Raw genomic sequence first — 25373 nt, 5'->3', positions numbered from 1 at the left:
CCCAGTTCGGCTCGGCTGGCGCGGTGGTCAGTCAGTCGGCCGGTCGCGTCGGTCGCTCGGGCAACAAAGGCGCCCAAGCCAGCGAGAAGCTGGCAGTCAACAACCGGGCACGCGGGAGCTAACATCGTCGACATGGAGATGCGCGCCGACGGCCGGACGGCGGCGGGCGCCGTCGCGTCCGCGGCCGACGACGATGACGACCATCGGCGTGGATCGATCGCCGTAACCTGGGCCCGTTGCAAGGAGCTCCTGCTCGACTTTCACTTCAATTCCGACCGGATATTCCATCGGTGAGTACGCGCGGAAACGCGAAATTGCTTTCCCTCCTCGGGCCGCGCCTCCCTGTCTGTCGCCGGAAGGAGCCCGGGTGCTCTAATAGCTCACGCGAAGGGAGGGGCCTGCCCGCTCGCCTCCCGACGATGCGGCACATCGGGAATCGCGGTATTGTTTATACCACAGCTGCCGTCCATTTGGCAGCCGCAGAAGTCCAAGTTTAGCCGCTCATTTTTTCCACCATTTATACGTTCTCGTGACGTACTTTGCTCTGTCTCTTTCTCTCTTTTTTTTTCTCCGTCTTTCTCCTAGGCTTTCTTTGATGCGAGTAATCTATCATTCTGTCTTCAAGTTCCTGATCTAGGTTCACGTAAACGCGATTTTCCGCGGCGCATCGCGAAAGAAGCCTCGGTAGTGTTCTCGCTTAGATTCACGATGACGCACATCGGATGGCCTTGCACTTCGTTGCACCTTTCGCGAGGTGAAGCGAAACGGCCGCGTAACGGGGAGCCGCGCGGGGAGAAAGGAGAAAGAGGCCGAGTGTAGAAAGCGCAAAAGTGAACGAAAACAATAGAACGGTCTCGTTTCATGTACGCTAAAGCAAGCGCGCTGGATTGCGTGATTATGTCAAACAGATTTTTAGGATCGCTGACGCGACGCTGCGACTTTGTCTAGAGCCAAGTACCTACGTTTCGTACCCCAGGACGATCTTACGTTTACATTTGATAGCCCACGAATATATTTCCGGTCCGACGCGCGTATTCGAGGATACGACCAGCTCGTTATTCGCCAGGCGCGAGGCTCCACGTTGCTCGTAGCTCGCACTTTGTACCGTTCGTTCGCAACCATCCGAAACCCGCTAACGAAGCTCGCTGCAACGGTCACGAATGCGAATTAGACAAATTTTTTTCCTTCTCTCCGCCCTTTTCTCGAGATTACAAGCCGCAGTTCCAGCTTGCGGCAGCTTTATTCGCGCTGATTCAACGACGACGTGTCTCTCGATCTCCGTCGCTCGCCGCACGATTCATTACCGGCGAGCAACGAATTTTCAACTACCCGCGACGAATATCATAAATGACATAAATGACGAATCCGCGAATGATGTACGGGTTCAGCGGCATCTTGAATCTCGCCTGAAGGGACCTGAATGATAACGAGTCCGTCGGGAAGATACCGCTTTAAATCGAGGGCCGCGGAGAAAGACAGGTCGTTATCAGATCGAAGAAGCGACGGAAACAATGAGATTCGTCATGAATAATGAATGCTCGACGGCGACAGATCACTCGGATAAGACCCTGGAACGTTTTCTAACTCGATGCAGCTTCGAGGCGGACAAAAAACGCTCGCAAAACTTTAACGAAAGCCATGCAGTTTACGAACAGAAAACAGCCGCAAATTAAATTTCCACGCAGCGTAAAAGTTTCCTGACAAATTTTTGCTAGATCAATTTCGCTGTAACAAACTGCGTGCGATGGTCGTGTCGAGGAATCTTTTTTATTCTTTTCCTTTTTTTTCCCCACGTGCGTCATGTATTTCGTGAACCAACGTTCGTCTTTTTCATTCTTTTTATCCCACATTGTTTACCGTTTTTATCTCGGCGGTATCGAGAAAAATATCGCGGCACGTTACTCGGAACTTATGCTGCGAATCGACGCAAAATTCTCAAGAAAATGCAAATTTATGTTAGATGGCTAATATCTATTCCCGATATTTACATTCTCATTGTTGTGCGCGTCATTCTTCGGCTATAACGGATCGGCAGGGAGCGGACGCGAAGATAAATTAGAACCGATCGAAGGGAGAGGTCGAAGAGAAAGAGAGAGAGAGAGAGAAACCACGAAGGAGTTCAAGGTTACGCTTGTACTTCCCACCCCGAAGACCTTCTGAAGACCTTTTGCTAAATCCCCTAATCAATTAATCTCCGGCGCACGTGGCCAGACTTTTTTTTCCTCCCCTTACAATAAATATAACCGCGCGCAGAGATCTTGGCCAGCCTCCCGCCGATAAACTTGATCTCGGGGACGAGTCTCGCTGATGCTGCATTATGCATGCGACGTGACGACGAAGAACGCGATCTTTTAACTTGTTAGTCGTAATAGTTACATGTTCGATACTCGCGGGCACGTGTGCATTGCCGTTGATGCACAGCCTCGAGGTATCATTAGCGACCGATCTATCAGCTAATTTCTTTCATTAGAAAGACAAATTGTTTGGAGAAGACAGAGGCGAATAATAATTAAAAAACAAGTATCCGTGAGAGAGAAAAAAAAAAAAATCCCCCACGACCGACTGATAATTGTAGCCTCCTCGTGCGATAAGAAGATCATTTACGTACGCATAATTAATTGTGCATCGTTCTCGAATATCAAAGCAAAGATGCGTGAGATAAACTCTTCGAGAGAAGTGCTACCGCGTCTTACTCTGTCGATCTGCTGCAAACGGAGGAGGAGACGTGCGCAGAGATAACAGAGATAAGTCTTATATGTAACATGTAGATATTAAACATTTGCGGCTTAATGTAATGCATCACGTGTACGCGCACTTCTAAGGGTTAACCGTCACGAGTATACGCTGGTTACGATATTATTGATCCGTAAGAAGGCCACAGTACCTTTCCATAATTCTTAGCTGTGTCGTTATCGTATATTGCCGCACAGGTATATTTGACGAAAGGATTGCGCGACGACAATGCGACGATAATTAACGAAATTTCGTAGCGCGTTTTTTTATTATCACACATGCTACGATGAAATCAATTTACACAACGATGCAACTATTGAATCGTTATTGTATCGTGGATTTTTTAACTGCACGCCGTATTTACGAAATCTACGACAATGATACTCGAGTTACCGAATAGAAGATGCAGGTGCGATTTAGAATTCTTATCCTTATCATTATTTTATCGGATTTGGCATTCGAATCGGATTTGCCATCGAGAGGACAAAGGAAAGATCGCGGCCGAGTCCAAGTATTTGTCCGAATGATTATAGTCTTTGTAAGATTCACGATAATCCTTATCACGTACTCGCGTGTAGTATATCGTAATATATGTGACTCCGGTACTCGACATGCTCATTTTGATATTCGTTTTTCAACGCTGCTTCTATTTCTTGAGCCGCGTGAGGCAATCAGTGCCAAACGGTAATAAATAAAAAAAGATATCGCCATTGTAAATTAACCCGGTTAGCATGGGACTTCAGCTAATTTTCGCTATCGCAATGTTATGTCACACAATTTATAATTTCATGAGGGACATCGTGCAGAAATAAACCTTCGGTCAACCATCCAAGAAAAAAAAAAAACTTCACATTTTTCACGAACATTTATCTCTCTCCTTCTCGGAAATTCTGTGACTTAAAAAAAAAATGTTAAGGTTAAAAATATCAGTCAGTAACGAAAACATCGAACGATAAAGTCGTATAGCAATACTAAGCAATCTAAAAATCTCTTCGTGCGTCATATCTCATTAGTAATTAGTGATTAATTAATAGCTTAAGTAATCCACACGTCTTAAAGACACGTGTCTGATAACTTTGTTAAACTAAAATTTTTTCGTCTTTTCTTTTCTTTTTTTTTTGTTTTAAACGACTGTATATTTTCTGAGTTAATTCTTCTAGACGAGTGAATTAAAGAAGAAATTATATTCTATCAAGACGACCGGAAAGTATCTGATTGCATGTAATTCTGAAGTCACCTTCAGATAAAATCTCAAGCTTGTTATAATTAACGCTCGAGCGTGTTACATACCTATTATTAATACAAATAACTGAAAAAATAACTGAATAGTAATTGTCATTATTCTTAATAAAAATAAAAATTAAATACGTTGCCGATTAAAATTAAATTATGCAAGACTAGCAAACCTGACGATGCCACTTTTATAATTTGAGGATCATTGCCCTGGCGTTAGTCGATTCATTAGTTATCATTGACGATATTATTGATCGCTGATTGAATTTATACATATAACATACTGTAGTTATAATACTTGGTTGTCTCCAGGTTATGTCCAAGTTTATAACAGCACTTTCAAATACAAGACTAAAATTTAAAATACATTATATTATATTCCTACGATTATTTTACGTCATATAATTTTTTTTAAATTTAATTATCATTAATTCCCTTTATATTTGTATGTTTTTCAGAATCGGATTTAGTATAGCTACAAAACCATGGGCTTGGCTCCTAGCTGCCCTGTGCCTAAATGTCGTTTGCGGTTTCGGACTGTTACTCTGGAAAGAGGAAAGTGACCAAGTTGAACTCTACATGCCGATCGACTCTATATTTCGCAAAGATGCTGTATGGGTGAAGGAGAATTTCCGAGACGATCTCTGCTACGAAAATCTCATCGTCACCGCCCCCAACGTGCTGGATCCCGAAGTGCTGCGATCGGTACATAGGCGATCATGAATTATACGAGTATAAGCGAAGGTTCTTTTCCACATTAATGCACACTTTTCCCCGCGAAACTAATTGTCTAATCACTTTTACACAAAATTGTCGCGATAATATTTGCTTACTATATGTTAAAATATTTTTCTGATAAATATTGATCGACAATTGCTGATTATTAAATTAATTTTTTTCTCTTTTTTTTAATTAAGTATGCTTTAGATAAAAAAAAAATTGTAATCAAGCTTAATTACCGTGTGCGTATATGTACAATATGTGTATGTCTGTTTATATTATAAATTTTCGAGTATTTTTTAAATTAAATTTTAACCGAGCAAGTTAAATTAATAATATAAACTGGAGAGTTGAATTTGAGAACTGAGTATATAAAATTTAATTGAAAAATATATTAAAATAATCTTTTGGGCAAAATTATTTTATGTATAATATTTGCTTAATTTTATTATAAAATTGAGTAAAAAAAAAAAAGTAGTAGAGTTTAAAAAGTTAAAAATTTTTTATATTACTTTTAATCGTATACACCTAACTTGCTCGATTAAGGAACTTATTACAAATTATCTTTTAATTGTATTTAATTGTGTATTTAATTGTAGATCAGAGATATCGAGAGAGATGTGAAAAATATAGTAATAAATAATAATACGTGGGAAGACGTATGTGCGGGGTAAATCTTTTTTTACATAAAAATAAAAAAATTATTTTATATCATTTTACGTATAAAATGGTCGTTGCATTTTACAGATACTTGACATGGTTCCAAGAAGACGACAATTGGGAAACCATGGATAAAACCGAGTTTCCTGAAGAATATCTGCCTATTATAAACATTACGATGACAAAGGAACCCTGTATTCATAAATCTCTCCTAAAATTATGGCAGAAAAAAAGCAGAAATATAGATAAATTGACAAAAGCTAAGATACTGAAGGATGTTACCATGACTCTACAAAACAAGTAAAGTGTTGAAATTTAATTTACAATTAATAGAATTGATAAAAGTGAATCGAGATTCCAAGTAAAATATAAAACACGAAGACTACTGTAAATATCGCAGTATGTTAAAAATAAATATTTCTAAAAATTAAATGTTTTAAGTAAAGTTTTTTTTTTTTATTTTTAAATAAAACTTTTTTATTACGTTTTGATAAAGCATGCGCGACGAATATGACTTAGGTTTTATATTCTTTTGTGTCTTCTTGTTCCCTTGTGATACAATCTATTGATTTACTTTACAGAAATACCAAAAACATATTAGCTGATATTGCGCCGTTATTGGGTGGCATCGAATATGATCAAAATGGAACGGTAAAAGGTGCAAAGGCGACCATTCTACACTGGATGTTAAAAAAATCCATTCCGGATTCGTTACAATGGGAGATCGAGTTCATCGAAAAAGTCTTACACGCCAATCGTACTCTGCCACCAGGCATGGAAATTTATGCAGTGACGCTAAGCAGCTATGACGATTTGCTTGCAGAAGTTGTCAATAGTAACATGACTGTATTATTCTGTGGCATGTTACTGATCATGATTTACGTGTTTGTAATGATTGGCCGATGCAATGCAATGCAGCAACGGATATATTTATCCCTTATGGGTATCTCTGTGGTCGCTCAAGCTCTTTTATCGTGCTACGGGGTGTGTTTTTATATGGGATTTTTCTATGGACCAGTACATCCAATCCTGCCATTTTTACTGCTCGGTATCGGAGTCGATGATATGTTCATTATTATGCAAAGTCTCGAAAATACGTCGGAAACAGAAAAATCTTTAGACATCCCCACTCGTATAGCAAAGTCTATTCAGATATCAGGTACGATAAAACCCCTGTATATATCGTTTATAAACGCACTTCAAATATATATTTTAGAAATTTAAAGAATATGTATAGAAAATAAAAATAAGAAAAGTTTATACTATTACTTAGCGATAAAATCGAATAAATTTTTTGATACATTTTAATTAATATTTTCATTATTATACTTTTAGGTATGTCTATTACCGTGACATCGCTTACCAACATGGTGGCCTTCGCTATCGGAATGACGACGGTGATGCCGTTTTTAAAGTCATTCTGTATATTCGCCGCAATGGGTATATTATTTCTATACGTCTACGAGATCATGTTTTTCGTCAGCTGTCTAGTATACGACGAGAGACGATTAGCCGCGAAAAGAGATGGCTGTTGCTGTCGCCCACGACCCGATTGGCGACCAAACGATTGTAGCAAACAAAATTTTCAACGATTCGTTTTTGAGAAATATGTTGGGCCTTGCGTGATGAGATTGCCAGTGAAAATAATTATTTTGTTAGTTACTGCTGCTTTGCTTGGTGTTAACGTATGGGGAATATTTCAGCTGAAACAAAACTTTGATCCGCTGATTTACTTAAATCAAGAGTCTTATCCTATACAATTTAACAACAAATTGAAAGAATATTTTCCAAAGTATGGGAAGAATGTCAACATATACCTGAAGGGAGTAGATTATTACGAGGATCGTCAGGCGCTGTCCGAAATGGTAAACAATTTAAAGCAAAATCCATATGTTAATAATCGTACTCTGGACCCATGGTTCACAGCGTATCAAAATTGGCTGAATGACACCGGCAAAGGTAACAATGATTACTTGACTATAAAATTTTTTTAATATAGAGTTCACTAATAAAATATTATATATGGTTTGTCAGTGCATTATATTGAGAGTAGTGACGAGTATTTTAATACACTCACGGAATTTCTTCTGTTCACGGTGAAGGGCCAAGCCTACATCCAGAATATAAAATTCGACAAGTTGCCGTTTAACGACTACAATATTACAGTATGTCAAAAAGAATACATTTAATAATCTATATATGTGAAGCATTTTCTTATAAACGATATCTTTCAGATATCGCAGATTCCAGTGCAACACATTCCTTTAACAACAGCATCCGACCAAATACAGGCTATACAATCTATTAGAAATGTCATTAACTCGGTAAATTTTACTCGGGGATACGATCACATTGCGCTTAACTCATGGGATTATATATCATGGGCGGCAAATAAGGTAAAATTTTTTACAAGTTTTCAAGTGTATTAATTAATTAATTAATATATGTAACTGATTGGTTGGTTTTATAGATTATCGGTGAAGAATTGATCAGAAACTTGAGCTTAGAAATAATGGCAGTAGGAATAGTAACGTTGGTGTTACTTAGAAATCTACTCGCGTCGTTTTGGGTGATGTGCTGTGTGCTGTTTACACTCATCGATCTTTTAGGCTCGATGTACTTTTTAGGGCTGACTGTCGAAATGTCGACGAGCATTATAATTCTACTGTGCGCCGGATTAGCAGTTGATTACGCTGCGCATATGGGACTGGAATTTGTACGCTCGAGTGGCACTAAACAAGGTCGCTAACAATATTGCATTATAAAATTGTATTCTTATTTTTTGTTAGCACTAAAGCACTTTTTATTAGATAGAATTTAATATTTATCAACTTTTAATTATAAAATCTTACATTTTAAAATTAATTAAATCGTATAAATTTTTCATGTTATCGATATACTTGCAGAACGAGCATTAGGAACGTTCAGTGTTATTGGACCAGCTGTGTTTAATGGTGGTATGAGTACATTCCTCGCTTTCGTCCTACTAGGTTTTAGTCGAGCTTACAGTTTTGTAGCTTTTTTCAAGGTATAAGTATAATCCTATTACAAATATCCATATAATAAAAATTTTATGACACAAACAGGAATTTTATTTTATATTTTTTTAGTTAATCACATCCGTAGTGACGTTTGGCTTGTTTCATGGATTACTATTTTTACCAGTGATATTGAGCCTAGCAGGACCCAGTGAAAGAAGACAAGACAGCCCCAAAAAGAGTCAAGCTATGCAATACCACAACGGTTATTACACCGTTCATCTACCCCAAAATGGAAGAGGTAAAGTCTTAAAAATTTTAATGTAATTTTTTTTTTTTAAACGTAATTTTTTTTGCAAGATGAATAAACGCAAAAGTTAATTTTTAATTCCTCATTTACAGATATAGAAGACGCACTTGCTAAATGATATTTAGCAATGTTTTAAAAGGCTGGTTAGGTAAAATGATATTTTTGTAGATAATTATAGCACTGAAATTGTATGATTGTGGAACGAATGTGCATATATTATGTTACAATATATATGTCTGTTTTTTTTTTTTTTCTTTTCATTCTTTTATATATATATATATCGAAATATTAAATTTAAATAAAAATTATCTTTCATATAAAAAAAATTGGAAATTATTTATTTCGCCTGTGTGTTACTACTGTCCATCCATCTTCCTGCTGTTTGTTTTTATCTACATCCATGTCTTCATCTGAACTACTGGATTCACGTCTTACTGGCTGAGAAGGTCGAATAGGTTGTTCTAAACTCAGCCACGATTGTACAGGTGGTAATTTTTCAAATTCTGTTTTTGCGGTAGATTCGTCGTTTTGTACGCAATATCGATAAAACCTTAATAATTCCTCAGCTACTTGTGTACTGCTATCGTCTTGCAGCTCTGTGTTAAATTGATCGTCCATAATATTCTCTAAGTGATCGGCAATCTCATCGTTAGTCAACCCCTCTACATAAGTACAATAAAATGTAATTCACATACACGATACGTTATCTTTTCGCACATTAAAAAAATAGTAAAAATAACAAACCATTTTTGCATAGAATATCTGTTACATTATGACAAAATTCTTTTGCACTTTCTACCGGTCCCATATCATTTTCCACTGCCAGCTAAAAATTAATGTAACGTTATTATATAAAGTAATAATTTTTTACAACTCTACAATTTACAGGAATGTAGTGCGAGATTATTACAGGTGCTTACTTTTAACGCTGTCCAATTACTGAATATACGTTGTGTGACCGTTAAAAGGAATGGTTTAGCATGCTCCATTTTAGGTTATACCACGCGTGAACATATGATCACTGAAATTAACTTGTAACTGATTAATCGATATATATATTATATAATTCGCCAGTGCTGCCACTCTAATATGCTGACTGTGATGTGGAGGTGGAGTAAAACCCTCCGCTATTGTTCTGCTACACGCTAGTCTATACCCGCCAGCAGAGAGCCCAACTCGGAATCGCGGCTTCCACGCGTACGAATACATAGGCTCGTCCGTGTGAAGCCAGCGCTTCGGCTGCCGTCGGATAGAAAAAAAGGCCAGAACTATACACTGTCCTACTCTTTCGCGGCGTCGCCGGCAGTTATCACAGATTCGCTTCACACTAACATCGCCGAGTTATAAGATGAGAGCAGAAATATAAACTTAACAGTAAAATAAAAAGATTTTATAATGATTTTATAATTAAATACGCGTAATTGCGGAGCGATTAACGACGCGTCCGCACCCACGAGGCTCCGCAACTAGACCGACCGTCAGAGATTTCGGCGCGTACAGAGAAAGATTTCGATTGCGAACGAGTATAAATTTATTTAGAATTTTTGCGATATGTGTATCGGTGAAACGCGCTTTAATGCGCGTAGCTATTATGCGATAACTCAATCTCACGTTTCTTGATTAAAACGAACGCCATCGATCGGATCGTTTATTGTTAATGAGCGGATTAAATTTCTACATATAATTTAATTAGCGGGGTTCGTTTTACACCGCGTATCTGAAAATCACTCGCGCGTGCTGGTCACTAAAGCTCTATTTGACTTTACGATATCGCGGATGAGAAGCGACATGTCTAATTTTTATTCACAATAATCGTCGAAATAATTGAGTGGCTTTTTTGCACGTTATCACTCTCGCTTTCTACGGATTAACTTATTGTAAAACTGCGAACTCTCTTTTTCTTATACCGACAAATGTCTAAATAATTGCCTTTACGAGTATGCTTCGCGGGAAAAAAATTGTCCATAGCCGGTTAAATTATTTTCTTTTTTGAATATTAAAACAAACCATGCGCACGCTTTGCATCCGCTATTTTTCAAAAAGTTTGTTGTCAGCGGAATGAACGGCGCCAAAAAAGTGCGCATAACGGTAAAAATAAACGGGTCGCAATACAAAATTTTTCACACTCATTGGACACTCGCGGTATCATCCCCATGCCGACCAATTACAACCCTTCTCTTATCACCTGATAGGTGGGAACGTTTTTTCCCTAGTGCGCCAATTAATTACCCCCCCCAACATAAGTACCGTTATCACGACCGCGCTACCCTCATTTCGCGCCTAAATGTAGTCGGGAACGGATGTGTAAAGGGGGGATAACTGTTCTCTACCGGAGTTCAAGTTTAAGTTCACGGTCACTTCGATGAGTCAACGCCTTGAGGAGTAATAATTAAATAAAAGTTTCATCGACGATACATCAAGATACATCAAGATACATCAAGATACATCAAGATACATCATATTTCTTTTGTCAAGATCGAGGATTTAACGGAAGCGTCGTGGACTATCCTGCGAGCGATCTAATGCGCGGTGAATATTATGTGAGCGAGTGTGAGTGTGAGCGTACAGTTTTGCGTTTTTGTATATTATACGGGGTGTTGTGTTTAAGTTATTATAAAACAAGGTCGTTTTTCTCGTGATCGGAATATTGTTTCGCGCTCTCGGGTTATAATTCGCGTTTTCAATTTATTTTTTAATTGATCGTTGTACAGCCCGGAGTATTCGTCGGTCCCTCGCGGAGTGTCGTTTTCTGTTTCGTTAGCCGTGACTGATAGTGCGTGCGCTACTGCACGCAATTCGGGAAATGGGCATCTGCTGCTTGAGATTCGCGTTACGCCGGATTGTGCGACGCGTATTTTAGTAGTTTTATAAGTCCTATTCGAACAATTTTTCCTTGTTTTATAATAATTTAAACTAAGTATGAGTGATATTGTAATAAAATGCGCGGTGAATATGAGTCATAGTGTTATGAAGTGCGCGGTGAATATTATGTGAGCGAGTGTGAGTGTGAGCGTACAGTTTTGCGTTTTTGTATATTATACGGGGTGTTGTGTTTAAGTTATTATAAAACAAGGTCGCTTTTCTCGTGATCGGAATATTGTTTCGCGCTCTCGGGTTATAATTCGCGTTTTCAATTTATTTTTTAATTAATCGTTGTACAGCCCGGAGTATTCGTCGGTCCCTCGCGGAGTGTCGTTTTCTGTTTCGTTAGCCGTGACTGATAGTGCGTGCGCTACTGCACGCAATTCGGGAAATTGGCATCTGCTGCTTGAGATTCGCGTTACGCCGGATTGTGCGACGCGTATTTTAGTAGTTTTATAAGTCCTATTCGAACAATTTTTCCTTGTTTTATAATAATTTAAACTAAGTATGAGTGATATTGTAATAAAATGCGCGGTGAATATGAGTCATAGTGTTATGAAGTGCGCGATGAATATTATGTGAGCGAGTGTGAGTGTGAGCGTACAGTTTTGCGTTTTTGTATATTATACGGGGTGTTGTGTTTAAGTTATTATAAAACAAGGTCGCTTTTCTCGTGATCGGAATATTGTTTCGCGCTCTCGGGTTATAATTCGCGTTTTCAATTTATTTTTTAATTGATCGTTGTACAGCCCGGAGTATTCGTCGGTCCCTCGCGGAGTGTCGTTTTCTGTTTCGTTAGCCGTGACTGATAGTGCGTGCGCTACTGCACGCAATTCGGGAAATTGGCATCTGCTGCTTGAGATTCGCGTTACGCCGGATTGTGCGACGCGTATTTTAGTAGTTTTAAAGTCCTATTCGAACAATTTTTCCTTGTTTTATAATAATTTAAACTAGGTATGAGTGATGTGTAGAATGCATCAAAAATTTTTAACCACACCGGTTGTACTTGCAGAAAATATGAAAAGTATATACAACCGACAGTCCGCAGTCTGTTTAAGTGGGACGGAAAATTTTTGCTGCATTGTACATTAAAAATTTATATTACATTATATCTTGAAAATGTCGTACAATACACAATTCGGTGACTCGGATTTCGTACTATTTAAAATTATTTAAGACTCCGCGATGTTACCGAGAAGCGGATCTGCGATATGTGCCGGCGACGCCACGAAAGAACAGGACAGACAGTGTATAGGTCTGGCCTGTTCTTCTATCCGACGGCAGCCGAAACGCTGGCTTCACACGGACGAGTCTCTATATCTGAACGCGTGGAAGCCGCGATTCCGAGTTGGGCTCTCTGCGTCCGAGGCATTAGCTGGCGCTACGGGCACACACGGACACGGCATTGTGCCTAGTGTGCGTATGTTGCCCGTCTAAAATCTGCGACCACTGGCCGCGATTCCGAGTTAGGCTCTGTGCCCGCCAGACCGCCTACCTGAAAAGAACCTAGCCTGCTCGGCCTGCTCACATGGATGTTATTGGCGGTAAACTAAGCGAAACTAAGATTGTTTTAACCGGCATTCAGGTTCGGCGTTAATCAAGGATATACGAAGTAAGATTTTATAATTTTGTTAGTTTTTATCGGGGAACCTTTAAAGGAAATTCTTGTTGTGTCTTTATTCAGCACTCGTGTCGTGTTGCATTTTATTTATCGCGAACATGGCAGTGCAACCTAACCAACAGTTCAGCATGGGTGAGAAAAATTATCTTAATATTTATCTATTAATCGTAATAACACGTTGTATTAATAAAATTAATTATTTTAGATCCTCCCACTCAGCAGAGCTTTGTGAGATTTTTTAAAAGTCTACCCGAGGTGAGTGAGCAAATTTATTGCTTTTACATATATTTATACATGTTTAAATAGACGTGACACTTGTTAAAAAAGAAAAAAAAACATTTTTATTTATATAAAGTACGAAAGTTTTTTTTTAGTTTTTTTTTTTTAGTTTTACACTAGCAATGTTTTATAATACTAATATAAAGTATTAATTTAAGTTACGTTTTTACGATATATTCGTTTTACGTTTTACTTTCGATTTCTTTTAATTTTATTGATAACTGCGAATACACATACGTTATTTATAAATTAATTTAACGATTAGTGTGTTTCTCTTCTAGAATGAATAAGAAATTTTTAGTCATGCTTAAATAAGTAATTCTTAAATAAATAGAATCTGATATTTAGCCGAAAATCTCCTTAGCTTTTTCCTTAGCTTTGTCGTACGTGTTACTTATTTTATGACCGACTCTACGCCAGAAGGATGGTTCGGTTGTTGTGGCAGCAATCTCGGTTGTAGTTTCTAATTCTGTTGCAATTGAAATTGTAGGCACTGTGGGCCATCTGTCGAGTACTACTTCTCTTGGCTTTTCTCTGATGTCCCATGGATCGTCGCCTGTGATCGGTGGCAAAGTAGCACTGGGATTCAGCCTAACTCTGTTATAAAAATCGTCACTGTGCGGTGCATCATATGGTCCTCCACCGTACGCTTGCAAGATTCGTGACTCTAATTTATCATCTGCTTGTTCTGTAGTCGACATCGAACGTTTCTCTAATTCCGAAGTTAGCTCGGTGTTTTCGTTGCGTTGCAGTGGAATTACGCCTGTTGCTATTTCGCCAGAATTTTGATTAAATTGATTATCGGGACGGGACGTTTTAGTCTGTTGAAACGGTCTCGATTGAGAATAACGTGAAGTCGGGCGTCTGTTGTCTAATACAACCGTGCCTTGCGTTTCTTGTTGATCGAAATAAAATGGCTTGGACTGCTGTTGTACATCCTCCGTTTGCTGCGACATCGAGTCGGCGTTGTGACGAGAATAATAATCGTCATGTGAGCTTTCAACATTAGCTAAGTCACTTGGATGGTAGGCGTAATGCCATTGCAAGCCTACTGTAGCATCGTTTGATTTATGCACCCAATGCAAGCGATCCATATTTTCTTTTTGATTGTCAAACACGCTGCTTCTTTCAGTCGAATATAATTCCGGTGTATTGTGATTAGATCTAGGATATGTTACACGACTGCTAGATTCAATTCTTCCATACATGTCGCCTATATCAGCCTCCGGTTTTACTTCGACCGGCTTAAAAACATTATCAATCGTTACATCCGTTTCATCTGCAAAGCGCGGATCAGAATTATGTTTCTGATATCGCGGTCTCAGTTTCGGTTTTGGCGCTGGTCTCACAGTTGCTAATTGTTCTTGGTCGGTTTGTTGAGTAAAATCTTGATCAAAGTTTTTTTTTTGTGGCATTTGTTCTAATTGCCATTCGGGTCGTTCGTTATTTTTATCGTAGGATGGATATTGATGCGATTGTTGTGGAAGATTATCTATATTCCACGTATTTTGTGGATAATAATTGTCCAAACGTTGTGTGTTATATTCTGGCCAGCTAGGTTTTTGCTCCCGTTGTTGCCCGTACTCCAAATATCCTGCTTGTTGCGAGAAATCATTAAGTCTTCCTGTTTGTTGAGTAAAATCTTCGCTTTGTTCATCGAATTCGTTCAGACGTTGATTTTTTGGCTTGAAAATATTATCTGTCGCTTGCTCTCGTTGACCAAATTCTAATTTACCAACAGATTGCTGCATAAGATCGTCTGCTTCTCCTTCATGCTGTGTAAATTGTTCGCTTTTTTGTGCCGAGTTTTCTAAATGCTCTCCAAATTCAAGTTGGCCTTCTGTCTGTTGCGAAAATTGTTCATTTTGTTGTTTCGAGTCTTCTGAGTGTAAATTATCGATAGTTTGCTGGCCAAATTCAAGCTGACCTTCCGTCTGCTGTGTTAAATCCTCCAAGTGCTGATTATTAATAACTTGTTGGCCAAGTTCTAGTTGACCCTCCGTTTGTTGCGTGAGTTGTTCATTTTGCTGAATAAAATCGTCCAGATGTTGATTGTCAATGGTTTGCTGACCGAGTTTATCACTCGCTTGTTGCGTAAAATCATCGGAGTTTTGCTGTGCAAATTCACTTTGCGTCAAATCTTCCAAATTTTGCGATTCTTGACCAGATTCTTGATTTTGTTGCGTGAAATCGTTGTTGATCTCTTGGTGTTGAACGTCGCCGTAATCAGCATCTCGTTTGTACTTTCTGTGATATCTAGTTTCTTGCTGATATTGCTGGTGAGTCTCTTGAGTGCAGTCAACGCCATGCGCTGCGTGGCCGAGATCCAGTGATCCAGTGACGAGTTGTCCCGCGTTTGTTCTGTAGGCAGAATCGTAATTGCTGCCACTGGCATGTGCACGAGATTCGTATCCCTGAGCAGTATGATCACGTCCACGGTATTCATTATATGCATCTCGATCGTAATGCGCTCTTTCTACGTGACCAGCACCATGCCTGGAGTGATCTGTGATGGTTTGCTCAGGAACGCTTCCTCCAGTTTGACTGGAGGCCGCCCAATGCTCCTCGTAATGCCTCGACTCGCCTTGTCTGCTGGGGTAAGAAACGATGTGACTCGAATGCGGGTACACGCGTTGAGAGTTCTCTATTAATTGATTTTCAAGTACACTAGATTGATGGGTGCCCGACACTTCTGCGCGGCTAGTTTCATCGAGGTGACGTCCGCTCGAGTGTGCATCGTGATAGCGAGTTTGGTAACCGCTTCTGGGAACTTGCACGTAACTCGATGGTAAATGATTCAGCTGAGACACAGGATGTACTTGAGACACGTGGCTCTCGTGGCTTTGATAACTTTGGTGGCTTTCCGCGCCGTATGAATTTACGGCTGCGGTGGGATACGTGTACGGCAAATGCCTCGTATCGGTGAGTGTTTCTCTCTGCTGTTCAATATAATGATGCGTATTTCCAGTAGATGGAACGGCTCGATAGCCTACGTTTTGTCTATAATTGTCACTTTCGGCAGTTTGCAGATCGTGGAAACCGACTGCTTCCTGAGTCAAGCCCACTGTCGAGCCTACGTGCGAAGTGTGACCGGTGGTGGAGATCTGAAGATTTTTCCTAAGACTGTCAAGGTTTTGTTGTAAATTTCTATGCAACTTGCTGTGCAATTCGTCCAACGTCGTTGAGCCAGCAACGTTGCTTTGAGGAGCGTTAGAGCTGTAGCTGGAGGTGTAATTTTTTTGGTAATACCGAACTTTTTTAGGCCCTGTTACATATTGACCTTCCTCTTCGAAGACTTGCCCGTGACCTCCGTTGGTTCTGTAAGAATCTGCGCCAAAATCTTCCAGCCTTTCGTTCTGGCTGTTAATTCTCGTTGACAGTGACTGTGCCTGTTGGCTGTGCACTCTGTTGTATCCGCTCTCTCTCGTCATCGTCTGTTCTAAACCGTGAGCGCTTTGAGAATCAATATGCTGGCTGCTTGGTAGATGAATCGAGCCGTATCTTTGTTGACTGCTTAATTGTTCTGCTTCTCCTGCGTTCATTCCGTTTACGTTGCCATAAGCTGACGTAAAATTCTTCTTGTAATATCTCACTTTTTTCGAACCTTCGACATACTGTCCTCGTTCTTCGTGAACTTTTCCGTGCCCACTGTCTGTGCTGTACTGATTATGTTCGGTCCAGTTTCCTGGCTTGGCATAATCGTAATCGTTTAGGTTCGTTCTCGCTTGAACTAAATTTTCATGATCTTGATAGCCGCGCGATGCTTGATGAATACTCGTTTCGAGAAAGCTGCAAGATTCTATGCAACCACTGGGCGCTGATAATGCTTGGACAACTAACGCGGATAAAATAATTATCCGACTTATCGCCATTATTTCCGTTCGATCTCTACGAAATAAAAATAAGTAGTTAAAAGCTTGAAACCTATATAATTTTATTTTTATTTTTTTTTAATGCAGTATATGCCTTTAAATATTTATATAAGATAAGTGCATGTCTTATTATTTTTTTAAAGATCTTTTTTACAAACGATATTAAATTCCGATGAAAAATAATAGAATATTTAATAATAATAAAAATATATATTTTATATGAAATATTCTCTACTTTCTGTTTTGACGCAAGTTTACTTGTTGCTTTAGCATTATCAACTCAGATTCGCTATTCCGCGAATATTATGTGATGTAACTTATATAAACAAGTTCATCAAAGTCAGTATTAGCGATAAACGATAGACGATAACGTGTGAGATGTTCAAATCAAATTTGTAATAATATCGGTCGTTATTTCCTCGACGAAAACTAATTTTAAATTTATTTTGCAATATTAAAATCTATTGGAAATTCAAACGGTATCTAAAACAAGATCTGATTTTTTTATTAATTGATTTATTGCTGTCGATTTTATCGAATTTAATGCCTGATGCATATTTATAATTCACTGATAAGACACGTTTATTTATGCACTTATCCACACTTCCTATTAAAAAAAAAGCAATGTTATATTTCTTTACCTTATAATGGAAGATCGAGAAACACTTATTTATAACTGAGTTATTAATGCTGAGATGTTCTCACTAACACTGTAGGCTCACGTATAGCAGAAGAAGATTACTGCAAATCCATTTATGTTCTCTTCCCCTTCCTTTTACCGAAGATTCTCGGAGCATTCTTATTTTTTTCTCTTACATATTAACGATCTTTCCTCCTTATCCGTCACTCCAGATTCGGTCTTATCGTCTATAATTCTTAGCAATATATAAGTCGGATTCCACCGTGACGCATTTGTCGAAAATACATATTTTTGGGGTTTTCCGACGTACTTTTATTGTTCTTTTTATTGATCTTCATCCTAAATTGAAGCTGCGAATAATATTAATTTCTCGCAGCTTTTTCTACCTAAACACTTTTCATCGTAATGTACTTTTTATTACGGAAATACGGTTTCGTTTCGAGAAATATTATAAGATTAATCGATACTAAATTATGCCTATGAATTTGAAATTATTATCGTAAAAAGATATATGATATTTTGTTGAAGGAAAAAGATTTTGTTAGAATGGGAAATAATGGACGACGGTAATTATTACGTTGATATTGCAAATCGATCGCGTTTAAATGCAACGCTTGAAAAAGATTACTTCTTATTAATCTTTCATTATCTCTCATTAATCTCGTATCCTGTTCAATCAAAGCTGCTGTGCGGCATCTCGTAGACGAATAAATGCATGATGCATTGTCCGCTCACGCATACATTGCAACGATTTCCAGGTAGTTCGCGAGAAGTGGTTTTCCATATTTGATTTCATGTGTCATTGCTTAAGTCATTCTGAATTTGTAACGACGATCGTGCTCACTTTCATTCAGCGATGCCAGGAGCAACTCCAAGGCCGCCGTTACGTAAAGGCCGCGATTCTCTTAATAACATTTGTATTCTATCGCGCCTGCCCTCCGCCAGAAAATTAAAATTGTACCGCTCTTTAATACCTCAAGTAAAGAGATCTAGAAAACAAAATCGCAGAGGAACAAAAGAACGATGGCCTACTTTCGTTACTGACCTTCCTAGAATATGAACTCTGATCTTTTATCAGAGAATGAACGATATTTCCACGATGTGGACCATTTCGCGGCCTCGATACGTGGGTGTCATTGAAGTTGGGATTTCCCATGGACGAGTTAACGTGTTTAAAAGCAAAAAAAAAATTATTTGAATGCGTACGTACTCTTTCTTAAGACTTACGATTTGAATGACCGTTTCCTATTTCGTGAAAAGCTCAATAATATATTTATTGCTTTCGAGCGAGGTAGATGAAAGAATATTTGTCGTCCGTTCATCAAAGGAAATTTGTACGAACGCGGAGGTACGCGGCTAAGAAATTTTACAGCGCCAGCGAAGCGTTTCTTTAAAATCCAAACTTCTATAAAATTGCACGCATCGGAGCTGTGACGACCTACGACATCCGACCCCTCGATAGGCATTGACCTCCAGATATGTGCATTCGCAAGGTTTTTAATTTCTCAGAAAGACGCACGATACGGGCGATATTTCATAAACAATGTGTAATTCGAATAATTATAAAAATGTCTAAATAAATTTGCCGCAGGCGAACGTGTGGACGTTACGTAGTTAATTGAATAAATGTTAATGCGTCGAACATTATCGTTATTATTTATTTGGAGAATGGTAAATGTGGAGTTAATTATAATTAAGTGATATCATTAAAAAAAATTATATATGGTATGGTTTGTCTCTGAGAGCTTGCAATATTACGCAAAGAAGTCAAGGATAAATTTAAGTGACAGCTTATACGACGTCAGATTTAATATATGTATAACCCAGTGACATATGATGTGTTCTCAATTCGTCACACACGTTGTTTAAAATCTTTTTTTTTCTTTTTCGAATCTCGGAGATAATTTAATGAACGTACATCGCTTCAACGATATCGCATGTCTTTCAATAATTCTGTATTTTCCAGCAGATATTATACATCGCAGAAGAATTCACAGAAATTACCAACCTGATAATTAATCTCAACGATTAATAATAATTAACGATTAATAACTTATGTTTCAGAAACTCGAGACTACGATACGATTTTTCAATAGATCCGACTATTATACGCTGCACGGAAGTGATGCCCTGTTTGCCGCACAAGAAGTATTTAAAACGACATCCGTTTGTAAAATGATTGGAGCTGGTAAATATTATTTAAGCACTGAACAATTTTTTTCAATACTTTGATTACTTTAATGTAAAAATAAAATTGTTACTTTTGCAGAACCCCATAAAACGGAAGGAGTTATTCTGAATAAAAGCAATTTCGAGACATTTGTACGTGATTTGTTGCTAGTAAAGCAATACAGAGTTGAAGTTTATGTTAATCAAGGTTCCGCTAAAAATCAGAACTGGATCTTAGAGTACAAAGGTTCACCCGGTAATTTATCTCACTTCGAAGACATCTTGTTCGGCAATAATGATATAGCTGTGGGTGTATCCGTAATAGCTGTAAAACTGGGTACCGAAGGAAAGTCCAGAGTGAGTTCATCATGCACGATTAAATTTGTATCTACATTTGCTAAAACGTCATACATTAATATTATATTTTTTAATAATTTTATAGGTCGTCGGCTTAAGCTGCGTGGACGTCGTTTCAACTTTAATTTCGGTGGTTGAATGTCAAGATAATGAATCATTTTCAAATTTAGAATCGCTTATTGTAACTCTTGCTCCTAAAGAATGTTTGTTAATTCAGGGAGAAGGTAGTTATGAGTTTCAAACTCTCAAGCAAGTATGTACAATTTTAAAAGTAATACTCGTATTAAAATACAATTTTAATATAAAAATTATTTTATATATTTTGCTGCAATATTTTAATATATCTAATGTACTAATTTAATTTTACTTTTTTTTTAGGTGATGGAAAGGAATAATGTCATGGTTACTTTGAGAAAGAAAAATGAATTTGCTAGTGATTCGATTATTAATGACCTGAACACATTAATAAAATTTAAAAAAGGACAAAAACAGAATGCGCAATCGTTGCCTGAAGTTAATTTAAATTTAGCTATGTCTGCAACATCGGCTCTCATTAAATACTTAGACGTAAGTATTTTTATAAATTTATTTATAAAATTATCTAGGATGTCATTTTTTCAAATTTTAATGATGTATTTAAAAAAAATTAAAATTAATGAGAATCTTAACACAAAGAATTATTGGACAGTTATTAAATTTAGATATTGAAATATAATAGTTATAAAAAATTGTTACGTTAGTTTATCATTGATATTTGATAAAGATAACATCCTATACGTTTCTTATCGTTGTCTCTTATGCAATAATTCTTTATCAGTTAACATCAGACGAAGGCCATATGAATCAATTTAAACTGAGTCAAATTGAACAGTCGCGGTATATAAAATTGGATTTTGCAGCGATAAAAGCTCTTAATATCGAACCACATATTGATACAATTTCCAACTTACATGGAAATCCAGCCGCCAGCGTTTTAACGTTATTAGATAAATGCAGAACCGCGCATGGACACCGATTAATCGCGCAATGGGTTCGACAGCCTCTTAAAGACCTTTCTTTAATAAAAGAGCGACACGATATCGTTGAATTATTAGTACAAAATAATGAACTGAGATCCATTCTTAATGATGATTATTTAAAACGCATACCAGATTTGCAGCAACTCGCGAAGAAACTAGCTAGAAAAAAATCGACATTGCAAGATTGTTACAAGTAAGCTGCCGACATTTTAAAATATAATTTATCATCGTAATTAAAATAAAATATATCGACATAGTATGCTTTGGATAAGATTGCATATTAATGTTTATTGCGTGTATATTTCAGAATCTATCTATGTGTATCACATTTACCGAAAATGTTGGAACAGCTTTTGTCAGACGGAAATGTGACAGCGTTGAAAGCAATGATAACAGATCCATTAAAAGAACTTATAGAAGATATGGATAAATTTCAACAGCTGGTGGAGCAAACGGTCGACTTAGACGCTGCTGAGAAGGGTGATTTTATGGTCAAACCAGGATTTGCAGATGATTTTAAAAGTAATAATTTAATAATATTAATTTAAATTCTTTCATTGCTTTCTTAAATAATTATATACGTATAGAATATTGAATAAAACATTTTTTTTTTGTAATATTACAGCATTAAAAGACGCAATGGAAGAAATAGAGGAAATTATTCAACGACAACTCAATAAAGCAGCGAGTGATCTTTGCTTAGAAGCAGGAAAAACGATAAAATTGGAGTCTAATCAACAATTTGGATATTATTTTCGTGTCACGCTAAAAGAAGAGAAAGCACTGAGGAACAAGAAGCATTACACTATTCTAGATTCTAATAAAGCTGGCGTAAGATTTCGAAATGATAAATTAAATGAATTGAATGATGACTTTATAGATGCCAGAAATAAATACTTGGAGAGACAGAAAGATGTTATTACAGAAATTGTGGGAATTGCAGGTTTGGTGATTCTTACTTATTTGTATCTATTTGTATTATTATAATTTTTATTATAATTATGTTACGTTTATAGCCGGCTATAGCGAAACCGTACGTACTCTCAGTGGCGTACTGGCATGTCTCGATGTTCTCACCGCATTTGCTTCTGCGGCAATTAGTGCTAACAAAGTATACGTGCGTCCTAAAATGGTTCCAAGTGAAGCAGGCGAATTGTGCCTTTCTCAAGTTAGACACCCATGTTTAGAAATGCAACAAGGAGTTGATTATATTGCTAATGACGTTGATTTTAAAAGAGGTATAAATAATATAAAACAATTAGTTTTATATAACTAGAAAAATTTTTTTAATTCTGACTTAATTAATTTTTTTATTACTTTATAGATCAGTGTCATTTTTGCATTATTACTGGCCCGAATATGGGCGGTAAAAGTACTTATATCAGATCTGTTGGTGTAACTGCACTAATGGCTCATATTGGAAGCTTCGTTCCTTGTGATAAAGCGACTATATCATTACTGGATTGCATATTGGCGAGAGTGGGAGCTGACGATTCTCAATTAAAGGGGTTGTCAACATTCATGGTGGAAATGATAGAAACTGCTGCTATTTTGAAGGTAATTTATGCCGTTTACCATTTATAATACGGGATGCATAATGGTATCTAATATTAATATTTACTTATAGACAGCAACATGTAACTCGCTTGTAATTATTGACGAATTGGGTAGAGGTACGTCTACTTACGAGGGTTGCGGTATAGCATGGTCAATAGCAGAGTAAGTATGCAATAATTAACTATAATTATTGATTTAAAAAAGGGATATTAAAATTATTTTATGTTTTTTTTTTTTTTTAGACATTTGGCAAGAGATATTAAATCATATTGCTTATTTGCTACGCACTTCCATGAGATTACTAAGTTAACCGAAGAAATACCTACTGTAAAAAATCAACACGTTACCGCTCTTGTAGAAGATAATAAATTAACATTACTTTATCGAGTAAAACCGGGAATTTGTGATCAAAGTTTTGGTCTTCATGTTGCTAAAATGGCTAATTTTCCGCCAGAAGTAATAGAAGTATGTATTCATGAATTTTGTCAATTTTAAATTACATATTAAATAATAAAATTAATTCCAACTTATTATATTATTTTAATCGAGTTTTTTGTTTAGTTTGCTAAAAGAAAACAAGCAGAACTTGAAAATTATCAAGATGTAGATTTTGAAGGATCTGATAATCCTGAGAAGAAACGGAAAATTATTCAGGTATCTTTAATAATAATTTTTTTTTGATAATGAAAACGATATAGATATAATAATCTTATAATTTTTAATATTGTTGCAGGAAGGTGAAGTTTTAATTTCGCAGTTTCTTACAAAGTGTAAAGCCCTGGATCAGTCTTTATCCGATGCTGAGGTAGAAAATCAAGTGTCGTTATTGAAAAAAGACATTCTATCTCACAAGAACCCTTACATCGAGGCATTACTCGCCGTTTCATAAGTCAGGAAACGAAATCACGTTGTGAATATAAAACGAAATTGAATAAGCAGTATTATTTTTATATATTTATACCACTGATCAAATAAAAAAAAAATGTAAATATTAATTTTATTTTGTTGAAGGAAATATTTTTGATTAAAGATGGTAATAAAAATAGCAATAATTGTGTGAAAGAAAGTTGTAACGTTTTGCAATAGGTGTCACTATTAATTAGAAAAGGAAAAATGTGTTACTCTGCTGCATGTCTCTTGGGCTACTTTAGGATATTTCTTAGCAGCACTCTATCCCGGAATAATACCTAATACCTTTTAAACACCTTCTGGACTTGTCGGTACTTAACTTTTTTATATTTGTTCGTATATAGGGCAAATCAAAGTGGACGAAGCAGCTTTTTACCATAGGGGATGAATTACCGTCTGCAACATATTGCAAATTTATTGTTTGCATCGTGTGCATTATTGATTTTTAGTTGAATTATCCTCGTTGAAGTCGGTAGCTTACCTCTCGTGATAAAACGTTTCATCCCCTTTGATTTGCCCCCGTATACGTACACCCTTTCTAAAAAAAAAAAATCGAGTTTCCCGTGCAATTCGGATTTAATTAATTTTATTAGGTCTGCGTCGTGTAAAAATACTTTCTATTTAATTTTAGAAACTTCTCTCGCGTGTGCGCTTGACCGCCTAATATGTATGTTACATAGGCGCTTCGTGCTTCATGTAGAGCACTGGAGCGAAGTGTCCTCGTGAATTAATGATAACTAACAGAGCGGTGGCGAGTGAGGCTCGACAGATGCAGGTGCGATTCGACGACGATTCTATCGCATCCTCCGCGTCTCTAATACAAGCGTCTTGTGGGCTCGACCAGAAGGTGAGCTTTTTTAATTCAGAAGAAATTCACCGCGTATACCGGCAGGTAAATGACGAATATCGTGGGTCTAATGGATATTTTATAAAATAGTTTAAGAACGGTGTGATGAATGGATTCAACTAAAGTTAGTAATAAATATTCAGTCCATCAGCAAAATGAGTTGATGGACGTGTGATGGGTTCAGCGCTGCAACCACCTTGATGTAATTTATATATACATATATATATAAAAAAAAAAAAAAAATATATATCTCGCTGCATCAGCGCTTCACGCGATGGATCGATCGATGAATTAAAAACTCAGACTTGTATTGTCGCACGTGCGTGTTAATTATACTTAATTTCTTAAATGTAATTTACGTTCCGGCGCATTTGCCGAAGGCCTCGGCGCTGATTCGTTTCCCCTCGAGATCTATATACCCCGACGGCGTTCTCGTCGGCGTTTGGCAGCGCGACGATATCGCTAACATTTCGGTAAGCATTTAATATCGCTTATCGGATGCCTCAAAAGCGCAGCCTGTCCCGAATCTAACGAAATAAATGAGGATTCTATAAGCATCCCGTACATGACTGATATATAGCATAATACGTGCTAGGCAAATACACGT

General features: G+C 37.3%; 4 protein-coding genes across 6 annotated transcripts; 2 read left to right on the top strand and 2 right to left on the bottom strand.

Annotated features, from left to right (window-relative positions):
• On the top strand, positions 1 to 8960 carry LOC139105086 (patched domain-containing protein 3). Of its 2 annotated transcripts, XM_070660980.1 has the most exons (12): positions 1 to 290; positions 4425 to 4671; positions 5286 to 5356; positions 5434 to 5646; positions 5928 to 6505; positions 6682 to 7305; positions 7381 to 7511; positions 7581 to 7742; positions 7817 to 8087; positions 8253 to 8374; positions 8457 to 8625; positions 8727 to 8960. In XM_070660980.1, the coding sequence occupies exons 1-12, from the start codon at positions 133 to 135 to the stop codon at positions 8750 to 8752; spliced, it is 2772 nt and encodes a 923-aa protein (XP_070517081.1). In that variant the 5' UTR covers positions 1 to 132; the 3' UTR covers positions 8753 to 8960. The 2 variants fall into 2 exon arrangements, with proteins under 2 accessions (XP_070517081.1, XP_070517082.1); XM_070660981.1 differs by lacking the exon at positions 1 to 290 and having other exon boundaries at positions 4528 to 4710.
• On the bottom strand, positions 8957 to 9825 carry LOC139105091 (pre-rRNA-processing protein TSR2 homolog). Its single transcript, XM_070660989.1, has 3 exons — positions 9555 to 9825; positions 9379 to 9460; positions 8957 to 9296 (listed from the first exon to the last, which is right to left on the bottom strand). Exons 1-3 carry the CDS (start codon positions 9621 to 9623, stop codon positions 8968 to 8970), a joined length of 480 nt encoding a protein of 159 aa, XP_070517090.1. The 5' UTR covers positions 9624 to 9825; the 3' UTR covers positions 8957 to 8967.
• A 3111-nt stretch (positions 9826 to 12936) lies between these two features.
• Positions 12937 to 24282, top strand: Spel1 (DNA mismatch repair protein spel1). Of its 2 annotated transcripts, XM_070660983.1 has the most exons (16): positions 12937 to 13108; positions 13181 to 13249; positions 13323 to 13372; positions 19973 to 20096; positions 20178 to 20434; positions 20520 to 20687; positions 20813 to 21001; positions 21252 to 21646; positions 21761 to 21975; positions 22079 to 22396; positions 22470 to 22691; positions 22778 to 23010; positions 23081 to 23172; positions 23253 to 23475; positions 23572 to 23664; positions 23744 to 24282. In XM_070660983.1, the coding sequence occupies exons 2-16, from the start codon at positions 13216 to 13218 to the stop codon at positions 23897 to 23899; spliced, it is 2769 nt and encodes a 922-aa protein (XP_070517084.1). In that variant the 5' UTR covers positions 12937 to 13108; positions 13181 to 13215; the 3' UTR covers positions 23900 to 24282. The 2 variants fall into 2 exon arrangements, with proteins under 2 accessions (XP_070517084.1, XP_070517085.1); XM_070660984.1 differs by lacking the exon at positions 12937 to 13108 and having other exon boundaries at positions 13118 to 13249.
• On the bottom strand, positions 13577 to 18071 carry LOC139105085 (repetin). The gene is made up of 2 exons (XM_070660979.1): positions 17910 to 18071; positions 13577 to 17284 (listed from the first exon to the last, which is right to left on the bottom strand). Exon 2 carries the CDS (start codon positions 17266 to 17268, stop codon positions 13741 to 13743), a length of 3528 nt encoding a protein of 1175 aa, XP_070517080.1. The 5' UTR covers positions 17269 to 17284; positions 17910 to 18071; the 3' UTR covers positions 13577 to 13740.
• Positions 24283 to 25373: the final 1091 nt, after the last annotated feature.

Source organism: Cardiocondyla obscurior, linkage group LG08 (assembly GCF_019399895.1).
Source record: "Cardiocondyla obscurior isolate alpha-2009 linkage group LG08, Cobs3.1, whole genome shotgun sequence".
Classification (NCBI taxonomy): domain Eukaryota; kingdom Metazoa; phylum Arthropoda; class Insecta; order Hymenoptera; family Formicidae; genus Cardiocondyla; species Cardiocondyla obscurior.
Note: the sequence above shows the minus strand (reverse complement) of the source record. Positions and strands in the feature narration are given on the sequence as shown.

Coding starts and splice junctions, on each gene's coding strand:
- LOC139105085 (XM_070660979.1), bottom strand. CDS start 17,268: ATGGCGATAAGTCGGATAATTATTTTATCCGCGTTAGTTGTCCAAGCA.
- LOC139105091 (XM_070660989.1), bottom strand. CDS start 9,623: ATGGAGCATGCTAAACCATTCCTTTTAACGGTCACACAACGTATATTC. Junction 9,461..9,554: donor GTAATTGGACAGCGTTAAAA/GTAAGCACCTGT, acceptor ATTAATTTTTAG/CTGGCAGTGGAAAATGATAT. Junction 9,297..9,378: donor AGATATTCTATGCAAAAATG/GTTTGTTATTTT, acceptor GTACTTATGTAG/AGGGGTTGACTAACGATGAG.
- LOC139105086 (XM_070660980.1), top strand. CDS start 133: ATGGAGATGCGCGCCGACGGCCGGACGGCGGCGGGCGCCGTCGCGTCC. Junction 7,743..7,816: donor TATCATGGGCGGCAAATAAG/GTAAAATTTTTT, acceptor TTGGTTTTATAG/ATTATCGGTGAAGAATTGAT. Junction 8,375..8,456: donor GTTTTGTAGCTTTTTTCAAG/GTATAAGTATAA, acceptor ATATTTTTTTAG/TTAATCACATCCGTAGTGAC.
- Spel1 (XM_070660983.1), top strand. CDS start 13,216: ATGGCAGTGCAACCTAACCAACAGTTCAGCATGG. Junction 13,250..13,322: donor TAACCAACAGTTCAGCATGG/GTGAGAAAAATT, acceptor TAATTATTTTAG/ATCCTCCCACTCAGCAGAGC. Junction 23,011..23,080: donor AAACTGCTGCTATTTTGAAG/GTAATTTATGCC, acceptor ATTTACTTATAG/ACAGCAACATGTAACTCGCT.